The 15,098-nt window shown below is 39.1% G+C and overlaps 2 protein-coding genes and 1 long non-coding RNA gene across 9 annotated transcripts in view; 2 read left to right on the top strand and 1 right to left on the bottom strand.

Moving 5' to 3' along the window:
* The first annotated feature begins 196 nt into the window (after positions 1–196).
* Positions 197–5,324, top strand: hadhb (hydroxyacyl-CoA dehydrogenase trifunctional multienzyme complex subunit beta). Its single transcript, XM_077587381.1, has 16 exons — positions 197–355; positions 1,622–1,694; positions 1,773–1,814; positions 1,894–1,990; positions 2,147–2,191; positions 2,314–2,413; positions 2,510–2,597; positions 3,173–3,360; positions 3,480–3,660; positions 3,844–3,965; positions 4,065–4,144; positions 4,218–4,265; positions 4,363–4,450; positions 4,549–4,623; positions 4,689–4,853; positions 4,926–5,324. Exons 2-16 carry the CDS (start codon positions 1,628–1,630, stop codon positions 4,959–4,961), a joined length of 1,422 nt encoding a protein of 473 aa, XP_077443507.1. The 5' UTR covers positions 197–355; positions 1,622–1,627; the 3' UTR covers positions 4,962–5,324.
* Positions 5,325–7,185: 1,861 nt separating this feature from the next.
* LOC144064908 (uncharacterized) lies at positions 7,186–9,875 on the bottom strand. The gene is made up of 3 exons (XR_013296926.1): positions 9,793–9,875; positions 8,704–8,792; positions 7,186–8,471 (listed from the first exon to the last, which is right to left on the bottom strand). It is a non-coding gene; the product is annotated as an uncharacterized LOC144064908 (long non-coding RNA).
* Positions 9,876–10,135: 260 nt separating this feature from the next.
* tfap2d (transcription factor AP-2 delta (activating enhancer binding protein 2 delta)) overlaps positions 10,136–15,098 on the top strand; it is a 67,083-nt gene continuing 62,120 nt past the window's right edge. For 6 of the 7 annotated variants that reach the window (XM_077587344.1, XM_077587348.1, XM_077587347.1 and 3 more), the window contains exon 1: positions 10,136–10,231. The gene's annotated coding sequence lies outside the window, so the exon portion shown is untranslated. The remainder of the gene's footprint in view (positions 10,232–15,098) is intronic. The other variant, XM_077587349.1, reaches the window with a different exon arrangement.

The raw sequence follows: 15,098 nt of genomic DNA, 5'->3' as shown, positions 1-15,098 counted from the left end.
ATGCAAACAGTAGAGGGCGCTAGAGATTTTGGTATGCGTATAGGGAATGAAATAGTAAGCACAAAACAAGATATCGCCGTAACATAATATTATTTCTATTTTTGGTGGGCTGATATTTTAAATGGACAAAAACACATAATTTATGTTTCATATTAAAAATCCTTTATTACGAACTCCGAAACAACGCAAATGTAATTTATAACATAAGTGCTAACCAGTATATGTGCTGGCATATTTTTGGTCAGCTAAAATAGACCGCTGGGTCCTAATATCGAGTTTGTAGTCCAGCTACACTGTGACAGCCAAGCCTGTAAGGAAGCGCCGTTTGCGAACACCTACTAGAAGTACTGTACAGGTAAAATCGAATTATCATTTTAGTATGAGTGGCTGAATTTAGAAAGTATTTGGAGTATGTTTTGATCGCCCAGAAATATTTATTTATCAATGGGTAACGTGACAATAAAATATACAGCATTGCCTGCAAGCTAATAGTCGTGTCATCAGGTTTTACTGTAGTAATACAGAATGACTTGATTCAAATATGAGTTTGGTAGTCATTGCTTTGTACATAAATAGATCTACAATCGTCCTTGGAATGCCTTTCACCATGATCGGTCTATAAATTCCCAAACTAGAAAATCTGGGTGAAGGGTCACAGACGGGTAAGTAAGGTTGGGCTAACTGGGTGACCGTCAATGAGATAAAAACTACATTTAAAAAAAATAAGGTTGCAATTCCGTAAATGTCTGCGTTTGAATGAGTTTTTAAACGTGTCATCTGTTAGCTGCATAAGCAGCAATGTATAATGACGTGTGTGATCATCATTTTTGTCTATATAACCAAATTATCTTTCATAAATGCAAACTACAATTGGACCCATGGAAAACTGTAGCTGTGTTGTTTGATTGTTTAATTGAGAGCAATATTGTAGAAGAAAGTCATATATAAAGTAGTTTCTTAAGGTGTATGGTGTTTTAAAGCTGATATGGGCAACTGCAATGTCATTCAGGATTAAAACAGGTCAAATCTAATGGTAAATGCATCAAGTAGTGCTGCAACCTAAAACTATCCATTGTTAACTGAAGATGCACAGTATCAACATAGTTTTGCTTAAATATATAGATATATAATTATCTACTATTACTTATTTGTATTAGTTAAGACTTTTAAGTGTGGGTTGTGTGATTCCAATTTAATTATTCTTGGATGCATTACTCAATTTGTCAATTTTCAGGAGATGGGGACATTTTGACACAATTGGTGGTACTGGCATATGGTGGAATCCCAAATTAAAGCAATTTAGCGCTGATCAGGCAGCATCTGTTGACTAAAATGTGCATTGCAGGAACAGGTCTATTTTTGGGGCTAATGACAAGTCATGAAATATTGCTAGGGGGTTTTATTCAGTTTTTTTCACCATAATGTACAGCACTAGTGTTATACCGTGTTATACAGTGCAAAATTTAAATGAGGGGGGGAAACTTATTTAAATAGACTCGGGTAAACACTTTTTATAATACTTCTCAGTTATCCAGTGGTCCTTGTTATCATTGTTTTTTTCCAGGTTAGCTACCCCTGTCGGTGTATTGAAACACTGTATTATCACTTTGCTTCTTTGCAGAACGCAATGGCCTCCATGCTGCTGAAGTCAATTCGTAACTCCTCTGCGAGCCCTTCTTGGGCTCTGCAGTTTGGTAAGCCATGTACTATACATCCAAATGCTTGGTTCCTAAACACTTTTCAGTAGCTGACCCTCACTTTGTGTGTTTCAGCCACACGATCCCTTAGCACGACAACTCAGCTACAGGCTCAAGGTGCTGCCCGAGACTGTTTTCATAAACCGAAGCTTAAGGCTAATGACTGTAACCGTGTGCGAAACCTTTTGTTTTCCAGCCAAGACAAAAAGCAAAAAGACACTGGCTCGTCCTGGTGTGAAGAACATAGTATTGGTCGAAGGAGTGCGAACCCCCTTCTTATTGTCTGGGACTACGTAGGTCTACTCTTATTTGTTTAGATTCTCTTTATTTGTATAGTATTTTTCCCACAGAAGCTTATCAATTTTCAACAATTACAAATCAAATGTTGCAGATATACGATTTCAGGAAAATGATCTCATTAGAATTCTATTTTTTTTTTTACTGTTTAGCTATGCTGACCTGATGCCTCACGATTTAGCCAGAGCAGCTCTCCAGTAAGTGTGTCCTATAAAAGCTACCATTTGTGCAATACAAAAAAATATTTTCATAAAGTAAATCTTATGAAGCTCTTTGATTAAACAAGTTACTATTAAATAATTACTTCATTTTTTTGTAGGGGTCTTCTCCACAAAACAGGTCTACCCAAAGATGCTGTGGACTACATCATCTATGGAACAGTCATTCAGGAAGTGAAGACAAGCAATGTAGCAAGAGAGGTATTAAAAATTAAATTTAAGCCTTAATATCCCTGTGTGTGAATCTACAAAATAAGCAACCATTTATCCCATGTTAATGCTTTACTGTGTTCTTAGGCGGCACTGGGTGCAGGCTTCTCTGATAAGATTCCTGCTCATACAGTCACTATGGCATGCATCTCCTCCAACCAGGCCATGACTTCAGGTATGCCAGTGTCTCATTGACCACTCATTACCTAGTGGCCATCTCTAATCGTCATTGTCAGCGTGCTTAAAATATTGTAAAATGCATACTTTGTTCTGTTGTAACAGTCTTTAGACCGGGGCTAATTCTTTATATAAAAGCACTGTAGCTAAAGTTTGCTGGTAAAAATAAGAAAGGGCCATTGAGTTGAATACATGCAAATGAAATATGGTCCTGCTCTGACCTAAAATTGGCATGTAATTGTAATGCATTATCATATAACAAGGTAATCGTGGAGAGATGAAAGGCAGTAATTTATTATAATATTTTTTGGCGGAACATAAATGTACGCTTATCTTACAGTATTTTACTGACACTGGACAGCAAAATGAAAACTGATCTCAGATAAACAAAAGATTATTAATATTTTTCTGTTACTGTTTAATCTTTTTTTTTTAAATGTGAAATAACTGATACGTCAGTCAGTATGGGCATTCTCAATTAGCATATGTCAATCAACGTCAGCACAAATTCAACTCGTGTGAGCACAGTTGCTCACTTTAATCTTTTTCTGTTTCTCTTTTCACTCTTTATAGCTGTTGGCTTAATTGCTGCGGGCCAATGTGATGCCGTGGTGGCTGGCGGGGTCGAGTTTATGTCTGACGTTCCTATTCGTCACAGCCGCAAGATGAGGAAGACCATGCTGTCGCTCAACAAGGCAAAGACCCTTGGCCAGAGGCTAAGTTTGATTGGTAGCATCCGGTTGGCACACCTCTCACCAGAAGTACGTATCCAGTGTATTACTTTTAAATTTATTAGAGGTGGCCAATATATCGATTGCAATCAAATGATAAAGAAATCACATCAATTATAATGATGCAATTTTACTTTATGTGCCTAAAGCTTCCGGCTGTAGCTGAGTTTTCAACAGCTGAAACAATGGGCCACAGTGCTGACCGCCTTGCTGCTGCATTTGGAGTTTCCAGAATAGAGCAGGATGACTTTGCGCTAAGATCGCACAGTTTAGCAAAAAAGGCTCAAGAAGCTGGATTGCTCGAGGATGTCATCTCCTTTAAAGTGCCAGGTAAATATTTCATCACACCTGAGCTGTACTAAAAAAATTTCACTACTTGGGGAAAACAAAATAGCTGAAAAGGTCACACATTTGTGAATTGTTTGCTCTCTGAGATCATTGCGGTTAAAAATAAAACTATTTTAAGTAATTAATCTATTTTTATTACTTTATCCTCAACCCCTGTGTATTTAGGTCGCGATATTGTTTCCCAGGACAACGGCATCCGTCCATCTTCCAAGGAACAGATGGCCAAACTGAAGCCAGCCTTTGTGAAACCTCACGGCACCGTCACTGCCGCTAATTCTTCCTTTTTGGTAGGCCAGATATGTAGCAGGAGCTCTTAACCTTTGCAGTTGTCTCTGTTTAAGTGACGTATTCTTACCAACCTATATCATATTTGTTCATGCTCTCAGACCGATGGTGCATCTGCTGTGCTGATCATGTCTGAAGAGAAAGCTCTAGCAATGGGCTACAAACCAAAAGCGTATTTGAGGTAAGCATCTCTTATGGGCTTAGTGCCTCCATTTACGCCCTATTGTTATTTTATTTATGCTTCTTTATGGCAGAGACTTTGTGTACGTGTCTCAGGACCCCAAAGATCAGTTGCTTCTGGGGTGAGCCTTTCTTTTTCACATCTCATTTTTTTGTTTTACCATGAGCTAATTCGCTTGATTTTAGAGTAACAATTATTCTGATATCTGATGCTTTTAGCCCAACGTATGCTACACCAAAAGCCTTAGAACGCGCTGGTTTGGCCATGAGCGACATTGATGTGTTTGAGTTCCACGAGGCATTCGCAGTAAGTGATCACGAGAAATTTGGGAAATATTTTTAGAAGAATGACATGATTTTGTATTTTCATTATATACTAACACTCCTGTCGCATGTGTTTTTCAGGGTCAGATCATGGCAAATTTAAAGGCTATGGATTCTGATTGGTTTGCCCAGACTTATATGAACAGGAAATCAAAGGTACACTTACTTATTTTGGTAGTCCTAATCTGTTCATATTGATGCAATAATTGCAATCCATATAGGTGGGTACGCCTTCCATGGAGAAGTTCAATATCTGGGGAGGCTCTCTATCCTTGGGTCATCCATTCGGTGCCACGGGTTGCAGACTTGTCACCACAGTTGCACACAGACTGCAGAAAGAAGGAGGACAGTATGGACTTGTGGCCGCATGTGCTGCTGGAGGACAGGTAAGATATGACTATATTGTGTTTATAGTCTTTACATTTGTATTATATAAATATTTCACACTTGTTTTACAGGGACATGCTATGGTGATTGAAGCTTACCCCCAGTAAAGCATGTAAATTAATACAATTTACCATCATGTTTCTCACAAAAGCGACACTCAAAAGCATTCAATCCTTAACAGCCGACTGTATAGTATTTTTGCACCATTTTGCCTTGATTAGACAAAATGAATCTAGAGTGGGGGTGAGCCTCATGTTAATTGTCTGTCAATGATAGCAGTAAAATGTTGTGGAAAGTCATCTTTTGGTTTAGGAAGTTGCAGGAGCATAATGTTAGCACTTTTGAGTTCAGTGTACCATTGCAAAGTTAAGGCCTTCACATTACATAAAGATTATGCTAATGTTTATACTTTTTTTGAATGTTGTTTTTCTAACAAAACTGATGAGATTAAAGCATGTGATGATACAGAATGCCTCTTTTTTTAATCCATGAAAACACTCATTTTACATTTATAATGTTCATGAACTTACACAAGACTAGTAAAATTTTATATGCATACAAAATACATACATTTTAAATTGTGTATAGTAGTTTATCATATCAAAGATTAGGATACTCATGTAATGAGGTTTAAAAAATAGTAAACATTGTAATTTCAACAACAGTCATTTACATTGACTTTTCTATTTGTGTATATGTGATTATATGCAAATTTAATATATACATTTATTCCAGAAATCATTGTATTATTCACATTGCAAATTCAAAATGCGGATTGCTTTCTTTTTGGGGGGTATTTGCATGTGGCAGCACTGACTGCAAAATTAATTGATAGAATATTGCTGTCTCTGCCTCTTTGACTACATGACTGATGGTAATGAGATGGGAAAAATGGATGCTCCTTTCTGGTGATGTTTAAACAACACAAATATGGAAACCCCTAGGCGTGAGTGGCAGGTGACTTAAAAAGTTGACTTCACAGAAAAGATATTTAGGGGGTTGCTGAGCTGATGTGTTTGTCTAATTCACCTCGGATAGCTAGATTTTTATCCACATTTCCTCATTTTTACCCCAGCGACAGAGATTGAATTCAACACAACACACACGCACACTCCTCGGGTTGGAGAAGCCCTGTTAACATAACTTCAGACAGACACTTCCGTTTAAAATGTATTTAAAGATTTAATTCCTGCAGTTGAAGCCACGCTTCTCGAGAGTCGATTATGCAGCCGAAGCTGTCACCGGCTCCAGGCGCGGGGAATAAAACCTATGTTTTACCGGCAAGGCAAAACGCTGCTCAAATGTAAATAGCGAGGAGAGAGACAGGCGAGGTTTTGTGTTTTTAAAGCTTCAACCAAAAAAAAAGCGCCTCAACCCGAGACACGCGTAGACATGGCGGGCCGCCTTCCTGCCTCGGCGGGCTTTGATCACGCTCAACCTTTTATCGGGGATGACTGGCGGAGGGACCCGCTGCTGTCACTACAAATCTACACGTCTACTTGGGGAGGATGCGGTGGGACTCGTGTGCAAGTGGAGGGGTTGAGGCGTATATATATCAGCACGCTTTCATCGCGTACTGCTCCCTAGCACACCTGTTCAAATGTTTGGGGCGGCACGTGCACATCTGCTCTGCCTCTGATGCTAGAGCCGGGGTACAGTGGTTTCCCTTTTAGGGTGTAGAGCAGGGGTGTCCAAACTTTTTTTTTTTTATTCTCCGAGGACTGCGTTCAGGAAATGCATAGCTTAGGAGGGCCAACTTGAAATACTTTCACTTTCATTTGTTAGAGAGAGATTTAAAATCAAGGGTGAAAAACAGGGTTTTAAAATGTATTTTTAAGAGTAACTTATTGGTTGCGACATTGAAAATAATCCTGAGGTACAAGGATGTTGTAAAATAGTATGTCATCATTTTTGCATTTAACGTGGGGAAAAAATGTAATAGATGTGATTAATCACGATCATAAATTGCAATTGCTCAATAATATAAGAGAAAATATCAAAAAGTCAAGAAAACCAAGATATAACTATACTTATTTGATTGGATTTAAAAAATAAAAAAAGAACTAAATACTGAAATTCTAGTTTCCTACATTGATTAGAAACACGGGAGATGCACTGTTTAAGAGACTATCTCCATCTAGTGTTAAACCTGAGAATTGCAACATAATGTAGGCTGAATTTATGATTCTTTTGTGGGCCATATTGAATGAATATTAGTAGGGCTTGGAGAACTTTTGTGTAAAGTGCCTCAAGTTCTGTTAACCTTTAGTTAATTTTTTAACATTACTATGTCATTAGGCTACTTCGTTCTTTCATATCTTGTTACAATTATCTGACTGCATGAGAAGACTTGCTAAAAACAGATTCATATCTATATGAGACTGCAGTGCATCAACCATTATTTAAATGTTATATTGTAATATTATTGTCAAAGCGAACAAAGACACAAATTATTTATGAGAACTACTGACAAATCAACAGTCCAAACTATGACCAATCCCATGTACCCAAATTTCAGGTTTCTTTTGTTATTTTCCAAGCTTTACAGCATTTCAAGCGGATCCTAGTACACACTTTGAAGCACACCTCAACACATTCTGCAGTGTGCGCCTGGGCAAGTATAAGTCTCTCAAGTCTGAAAACATAAAACAGGCACTTCTCTTCCTAACAGGACAGTCTTTGCAAAGAGAACAGGTAAACTAGCAATTGGTCTGTGTACTTAAAAGACTGACTTTGTGGATTTTCCAGGGAATTTTGTCATCCTCAACATTAAGCACACAAATACACACTTGCATTTTCTGGTAGCACACAGGTGGAGCATCTTGGAGCAGACTAGTGGATTATGGGGAGCGGTAATTGGCTGTACAGAGAAGCCATCCATATCTATCTTCGTGTGTGTGTTGGTAATGTCTGGAGTTCATCATGTTCTCATAACGGACAGTTAGGCTTATTGGTTGGGCTCGATCTACTGTCGGGATTTTAAGTGTTATTGATCTGTATTTGACGGAGACACTATTTGCATGCTTACTCTTCGGTCATTAGGAGGCATACACACCTCCTCATTAACCTCAGTGCCTGTTCATACACTAAATATCTACACTAGTTGGCAGTGTGTGGGAATGCTTGGGGGGTCATAAAAAGGTCTGTTTTAGAAGCATATTGTTTTGCACGTATACAGCAACGTGTTTGGTAGAGATGGCTGCCCACAGCAGTATGTGCGTGTCAAGGAGCATGTTTGTGTGCATCGCATGTGTTGGTGTTGTGTGGATGGCATGTGTCAGAGTCTGTCAGCCGCTGCGTCTCGTGTCAGGGCAAGAGGCGAGACATTAACAACTTCTGTCATTCTGCTGACAAAATGGTGGCAGAAGATTTCCCATGGTGCCCTGATGACTGCTGGCGTTTGTCAACAAGCACTGTCACTGCAGTGGTAAGGGGAGGGTGGATTGGTGATGGCGTTGGTGATGGCGGGGGGTGCGCTTTGACAGGCCCCGGACCTGTTCCCATGAGCACCATGGAGAGAGGCGAATGTGTGTGTGTATATGTTATGCCAGTGTGTTTTAGAATCGGGGGGAGAAGAGAACGGGATAGGTTGTCTTTCTACAGCTTTCATACCTAGACTGCAAGAAAACCAAAATGAGCTGTCACTGCAAGTCCCAGGATGCTTTGCTGTTTAGCATAGAAGCAACAGCAGCGCTGAAAACTGCACACGCGTGTGGGCCACTAAACCGATAAGATAGCACCGTCTCGCTCTCTTACACTCACACACACATTTTTCGTACATTTTCTCTCTCACACACACACACATGCATTCACGTACACACACATTCACGTACATTCACATACACGTACCCGGATAATTAAGCAGAGCAGAAGCTCCCCCTGACGCGAGGCAGTCCTCATCTGCATTTTGGCCTCCGGCGCGCAGTTAGGAGCAATGCCTGATGGAGAGAGAGAGAGAAAGAGAGGGCAAGCAAGGGAGGTAAGTAGAGAGTGAGAGAGGGAGAGAGAAATAAAGAGAGAGGAGGGGTAAGGAGCCAATTAGCCAGATGGATGGATGAGTGACTGACAGCACTCTTGACACAGCATACACTGACATGCTGCTACTTTACAGCTAATCCACACACACATACATTTGGGCAGTCCTGCTCATGTGGTATTGGTGTTCCTTCTTATTTTGCACTCACGTCCTACCAGGAGGTCAAAATGTAGTCAGGGCTGAAGTCATTATAAACAGTTAAAATATCAATGTTAGGGCTTGGGCTAGAAAAATAAATGACAGGGAAATCCTGCATAAAGTTTAAATTTGGGATAAATCTGAGGCATTTTAAATGGTTGAAGTTGTGTTTCTTTAACAGGGCTTTATTGAATGTGGTTATTTTTAAAAAAAACTGTTGGCTCTTTTCGGCCAAAGGATTCACTAACAATGAAGAAAAACTGAATTTTCACTATTTTTAATCACTGAACATGGCTTCTAAGCAGATGTTTAGACTTTGGATATTTACTGTAATAGTCTTATTTCAAATATATTCCATTTTGACTACTGACTGACATCAATTTAAGTAAGTATGCGGTATTTTTGTTGACAAAACATAGCATTGATGTTTAGAATTCAGAAATATATTATTTTGAAAGCAACAATCCATCTATTCATTGTCCAAGAGGCAGTCACAATACGAAATATAAATAAAATAAAATGTAAATATAAAATATTACAAAACAGAATACACCAGTCAAATAAAAGGTTAAAAAAAAGGAAAATCCGCTGATACTTTATTCACCCACATTCCCTTGTACTGTATGTATTTTCACACAGCCAAATTAATGAAAAATATTTTCCAAACATGGACGTGGATTGGATTTTCCAAACACTAAACTTAGACTCACACACACCGAGGACAAAAACAATGTCAAAAAAGTAAACAAAATGAGGTATCTTACAAAATGTTTAGCCTCTCTTTCAGCATCAGTTTTACATGAATATGATTGCTCTCAGGTGTGATCAAGGATGACATGCGGAAAAGCGCTGAAGTGAGGACGGTAACACCTTCAAAATAAAACAGAAAATGACAACCGGTACGCCACGAAAGGACAAACCACACCACGGCGTGACAGGCGTAAATAATAGGTAATCGATGTTTTTAAATTCCCCCTAAATAGTTAAGTTTACAATGAGCCCTGTTAAACTTTTTATTTTTTATTTTTGATGGAAGCAGAAGAATAGCCTCAAAATTGCTAGATCTATAGCACTTCCGGGTGTTAGCCCATATAAATCATAACTACATATGTAGATCATTAACGTGTATTTTTAGTCAAATCAAAGCCCATCGACTAGCACAACGTGTACAGAAATTCATCGTAATATCTTTTAGTAAGCCAGGTAAGTGTGTGTAAACCTAATTTAAGTATAGCTTTTCCAAAATGATGCCATACTTGCTAAAATGTATGCAAAACATGTTGTGTTAACAATTCTTAGTCTTGCCTGAGTCGACTGTGTCAATAATATCTATACTGCATTTTGAAATTAATTTATTGATGGTCTAAAACGTTTTTACCCTGATAAAATGCATATTTCTTCTTGCAAGGACCTTAACTCTTTTTTTATTTGGGGGGTTTGTTATCAGTTTGATTCTCAAAACATTATTTAGCGCCCGGCAGGTGAGTGGTTAGGGTGTCGGGCTCACAGTTCTGGGGTCCTGGGTTCATATCTAGGCCGGTCCTCTTGTGTGGAGTTTGCATGTTCTCCCTGGGGCTGTGTGGGTTTTCTCTGGGTACTCCGGTTTCCTCCCACATTTCCAAAAACATGGATGATAGGCTTTTTGCACACTCTAAATTGCCCCTAGGTATAAGTGTGAGCATGAATGTGGTCAGGTCACCCTTGCGAAAGAGATTTTGAGCTCAACAGGTTCTATCTGTTTAAATAAATAAAAAAATTACACTCTCACTCTCTTTCCTGCAAAAAAAGACAATCTACAAAAGAAAGATCTCCCCTAATTAAGATATATCTGGACACCAAAGCTTTGAGAATTCTTAAACTAAACTGACTTCATTTGTCTTCCCTTAACGTTGAATAAAACCCTCTGTTGTTTTCCTAACTATTGATTTTAAGAACCAAATGACTAGTGATGGAGAGCAGTAGAAGACCAGAAGAAGAGGTGGAGGGCATTACAGGTGTTGGCTATGGATGGAGGGGGGTGCCGGGTAATATCTAGTGAGCTTGTAGTGTGCACTTTAGACGCAGGGATGGAAGGAGTAAATCCTTTTCTTCATCATTACCTCCTCTCTGCCATTGACCTCACCTTAATTAGTCTCAGAGCAGCTCGCTCGGCCAGGAGTCTGCCTCATCCCTCCATCCACTTCTCTATCCTCTTCAAACCCCTTCCATCAACACCCCGTCCCTTTAACCGCCATCGCTTTCTTCTTCTGCTCTCTCGTTTTTTTTCTCCTCCAGCAATTCACGCTCTTCCTCTTCTGTCTCTCGCCTTGTTCTTCATCTTTGTCTCGGTGGAAATTGACTGAAATACCAAACCCCGTAGCCCCACAATATCAACAGCTGTGCAGCTCAACACACACAGCAAAAAAAAGAATAAACAGTTGGTAAATACACACACACACACACACAATGCATGCACACACATACAGTGGGAGAAATACATGGCTGCTCCAGGCTTGGCAGCTATAAATACAGAGGGTAGTGATGAGGAGAAAACTCTTTTAAAAAGTTAAGTGGGGAAAAGAGCTGCACTGTGAGATTGACATCCCGACGTCTCAGCTCTCTAGAGGCTAAATTAGGAGATCTAGGTGCCACACAGGGTGCACACAGGTTTTTGTGTGTGGGGGTGTGCGTGAGTGAGTGTGTGTGCACGGTATGTCTTCTCTCCATAGGCCTCTCACTGCTTCTCTGCAGTCAGCCATTGGGAGCCCATTCCGTGTCACTGTTTTCTCCTCGCTAGCTGAATACTGATGGCCGCTGGGACTTGAATATGGTTGGAGATACAACGGCATTGCAGTCCGGCAATTTTCTTTCCTTACACTTAACTATTGTATTCGGAAAAATAGGGGGAAGAACAAGTGTAATTGCATCCCTTAATTTAAAATAGTTTGAGTACTATGAAACCAACCACTTAATTAAACTAGATATAATGACTGTTTTCTGTGTGTTTACCCCAAGTGTCCTTTTCAGGGTTATTTATGCTCATGTAAAATTATTAGGCCAGTTTTGTCATTGAACTGTTGGGTTGACAGAATGGGTCAGAAAAATGGCTTTGTTTGCACTTATCTTCTCTGCTATTGACATTGTGGATTCACAATTTTTTTTTCACCTGTGACTTGAATCTGCTTTTGACCGCATCAAGTTAACATGGTTAGTTGAACACTATAAATGGCCCCTAGGTATGAGTGTGAGCGTCCGTCTCCTTGTGCCCTGTGATTGGCTGGCTACTAATTAGAAGCTACTTTAAGAGGAGTAGCAGAACAGCAACACATAAACATAGTTTAAACAATATATAAAAACATAGAGTGTAGTTATTTTATTAAAGAAAGCTAGATCATATAAGCAGACGAGTGGGACAGAAAATATCCCCCTTTCATGATGTGGTTATGGATGTCAAAATAATCACTTCAAAATTAGGCCCGCAGGGGGTGCTGTGTACATGCAAGTAACTACGGATGTGACCTCTGGTCATGATGCTGCCATCAGCCTGATGAAGAAGGAATTTGGCGTTATATTTAAACCGCTAGGTGGCGTTCAGACTCTTTATGGTTTAGGTACAAAGTGATTACGTTTTCAAAACGGATTGCTTTTATTTAATTGACCTTTACATTTTCATGTATTTTTTTGTTATAAATAAAATAAAAAGTTAACATTGGGAAAAATATAAATCCTGTTCATAATATATAAGGATTGTAACTATTTTAAGTTACAGGAGATTAGTTGTTTTTACTCTTTGACACACTGGATTATGTTATATTGTAAGATAATTAAAGATTAAAATTCAGGCCAGTAAAGATAAACTTTGAGAAAATTCACCCAGAAAAAGAACTTTAACAATCAATCTTGTACAAACTGCAGCGGATGGTAAATTTGATATCATATACTTTCAGTATGTAGCTGCTGTGTGTTAGTTGGTGGACTTTTGACTTTATCCCCTTTGTAGATATAGATAGATCATCAAATGTGTGTTGGAGAATGCAGCCTCTCTACTCACACACGCACACATTCACACACACATGCAGAAGGAGAGCGCCTATTCAGACCATTCTTGCGTAAATCACTTGGCCTCGGGGCTCTCTTAACCCTTCCTCTTGGTGAGTGAGTGTTTGTGTCTCTTAGATGTTGCTTTTAAATCGCTAATGCTGGTGGACACTGCTACTGTTTGCTGTGTTGCTGCTGCATATCAACCAGTATCTTCGGGATATCCAAAGTAGAATCATAAATCTTTCCGGGCTGAAAAATCCTCATTCAACAAACTATCATGCACCCACTGTACCTTTTATGTACACTGTACACTCCTAGAATTCAAATAAGATAATGTTTGTTATATTTTTAAAGCACTTTGCAGTGATGTTCAAGTGCACGACATCACAGTGAGTTTTTTTTTTATATATAGGTGTGTGTGAATATGTTGCTTCTGGAGCCCAAAACTACGGTAATTGAAAAATGGTTGAATTAATGTGCCACTTAAAATTCCATCAAAATTGAGCATGGCTATTTTGGTAAAAGTGGAATTTTAGTGATCATTTCAGTTATCTTTTCCAAATGACTGCTTCTGTAGACTTTTAAACCACCTTTGTTTTACAGACTAATAATTTAAATAATCCTGAAGATGTCATTCACAACAGTATAATTGTAGTACATAACTTTTTATACGCTGCCTTTGTTGATTGTCTTAGAGTAATTGCATCGTTCTCGCTTATATGAGCGTCATAGCATTCTTATCAAATAAACTTGGGGTCATGAAGTATAGTTAATGGCACCTTTCCTGTAAAACTACTGTAGTACAAACACAGTGAATTCAAATGAGGTTTGATTTTGTGTGAAATAAAACTACTATACCTGGTCAGTTTTACTTTTTTGAGGTGTGCGTTTGTAAGACTTATAATAAAGATTGGAAAAAGTAATCCAAATAACATAAATACCTATGTGCACTCGCATAACAATATAACTCAAACGCACCCAGCAAGTTGTCTTTGGTTTGCCGAAAACCCCTCTAATGGTCCTATTAGCAGCTTCAGTTAAAATGGCATTTCATCAGGCAGCTGACAAGTGAATTATCTCCCCAATTTTCCTCTTTTCCCTCGCTCTCCCTCTGTCTGTCTGCCTAGGTCTCCCACTCTCCCCCCGGCTCAGTGACAGTAGCCCTAGGCCTGAGATAAAGAGGAGGCGCGCAACGCTCGGCACACTCACACACACCCGGTAGAACAGAAGTGACATCCTGTCAAAACAATAGTTTACTACCACAGGAACTTGAGTGTTCTGTCACACCGAGGCTTAATTTCAACTTTAGGACGTATAGAAATTGTTTTACAAATCGATCTCCTTTGCCCCCGCGCTTACTTTGCACACGTTTCTTCAGGACAGTGCATATAAGTCCATAGATAGAGTGAAATTTTGGGGTAGAGTCAGAGGATGTTATGTGAGCATAAAAACTCAGAGGACAGTTTAGATGCATAAGATATCCTCTGTAGTGCTCCGTGGAGAAATTGCCATGGCAGACAAATCTTTTCCTTAGCTGCTCAGGCGCACGCTCGACTGCTGTGCGCATGAAAGAAAGTTTTTCTTTTAGAAATCTGACTCACAAGAGAGGTTGGAGATTGCTGTGTGAGACGATGGCTGGTGGTTTGCTCTCGTTCGGCCTTGTGAACTTACAATAAAAAGTCACATTTTTCCTGATTGTACTTCAGACGTACCCTATTCGCACAAATAGGGGTCTATAGTTCGTCATAAACAATAACAGTTTCAATGTAGCATGGAGGTATTTATCAAAAATACACAGCCCCTACAGATATGACATGATAACTCAAAAGCGGCATAAAGCAGAGTTTCAACGCTGACCTCAAAAGAAATAGGAATTCCGAAACTAAAAGAACAATCTCAAATGTAGTGACTAAAAGATAGCATGCTGCACTTGAGGGAGGTTATAACAAGTGTGTCAAACTTTTCAAATGAACCAATTCCATTTGGGACTAAAAGAAATAGACTTAGTTAACCAGGCTGGAGCTGCATTGAAATCTCAGGTATAATTTTA

Source organism: Stigmatopora argus, chromosome 19 (assembly GCF_051989625.1).
Source record: "Stigmatopora argus isolate UIUO_Sarg chromosome 19, RoL_Sarg_1.0, whole genome shotgun sequence".
Lineage (NCBI taxonomy): Eukaryota > Metazoa > Chordata > Actinopteri > Syngnathiformes > Syngnathidae > Stigmatopora > Stigmatopora argus.
This window is presented reverse-complemented; position numbering and strand designations above follow the sequence as displayed.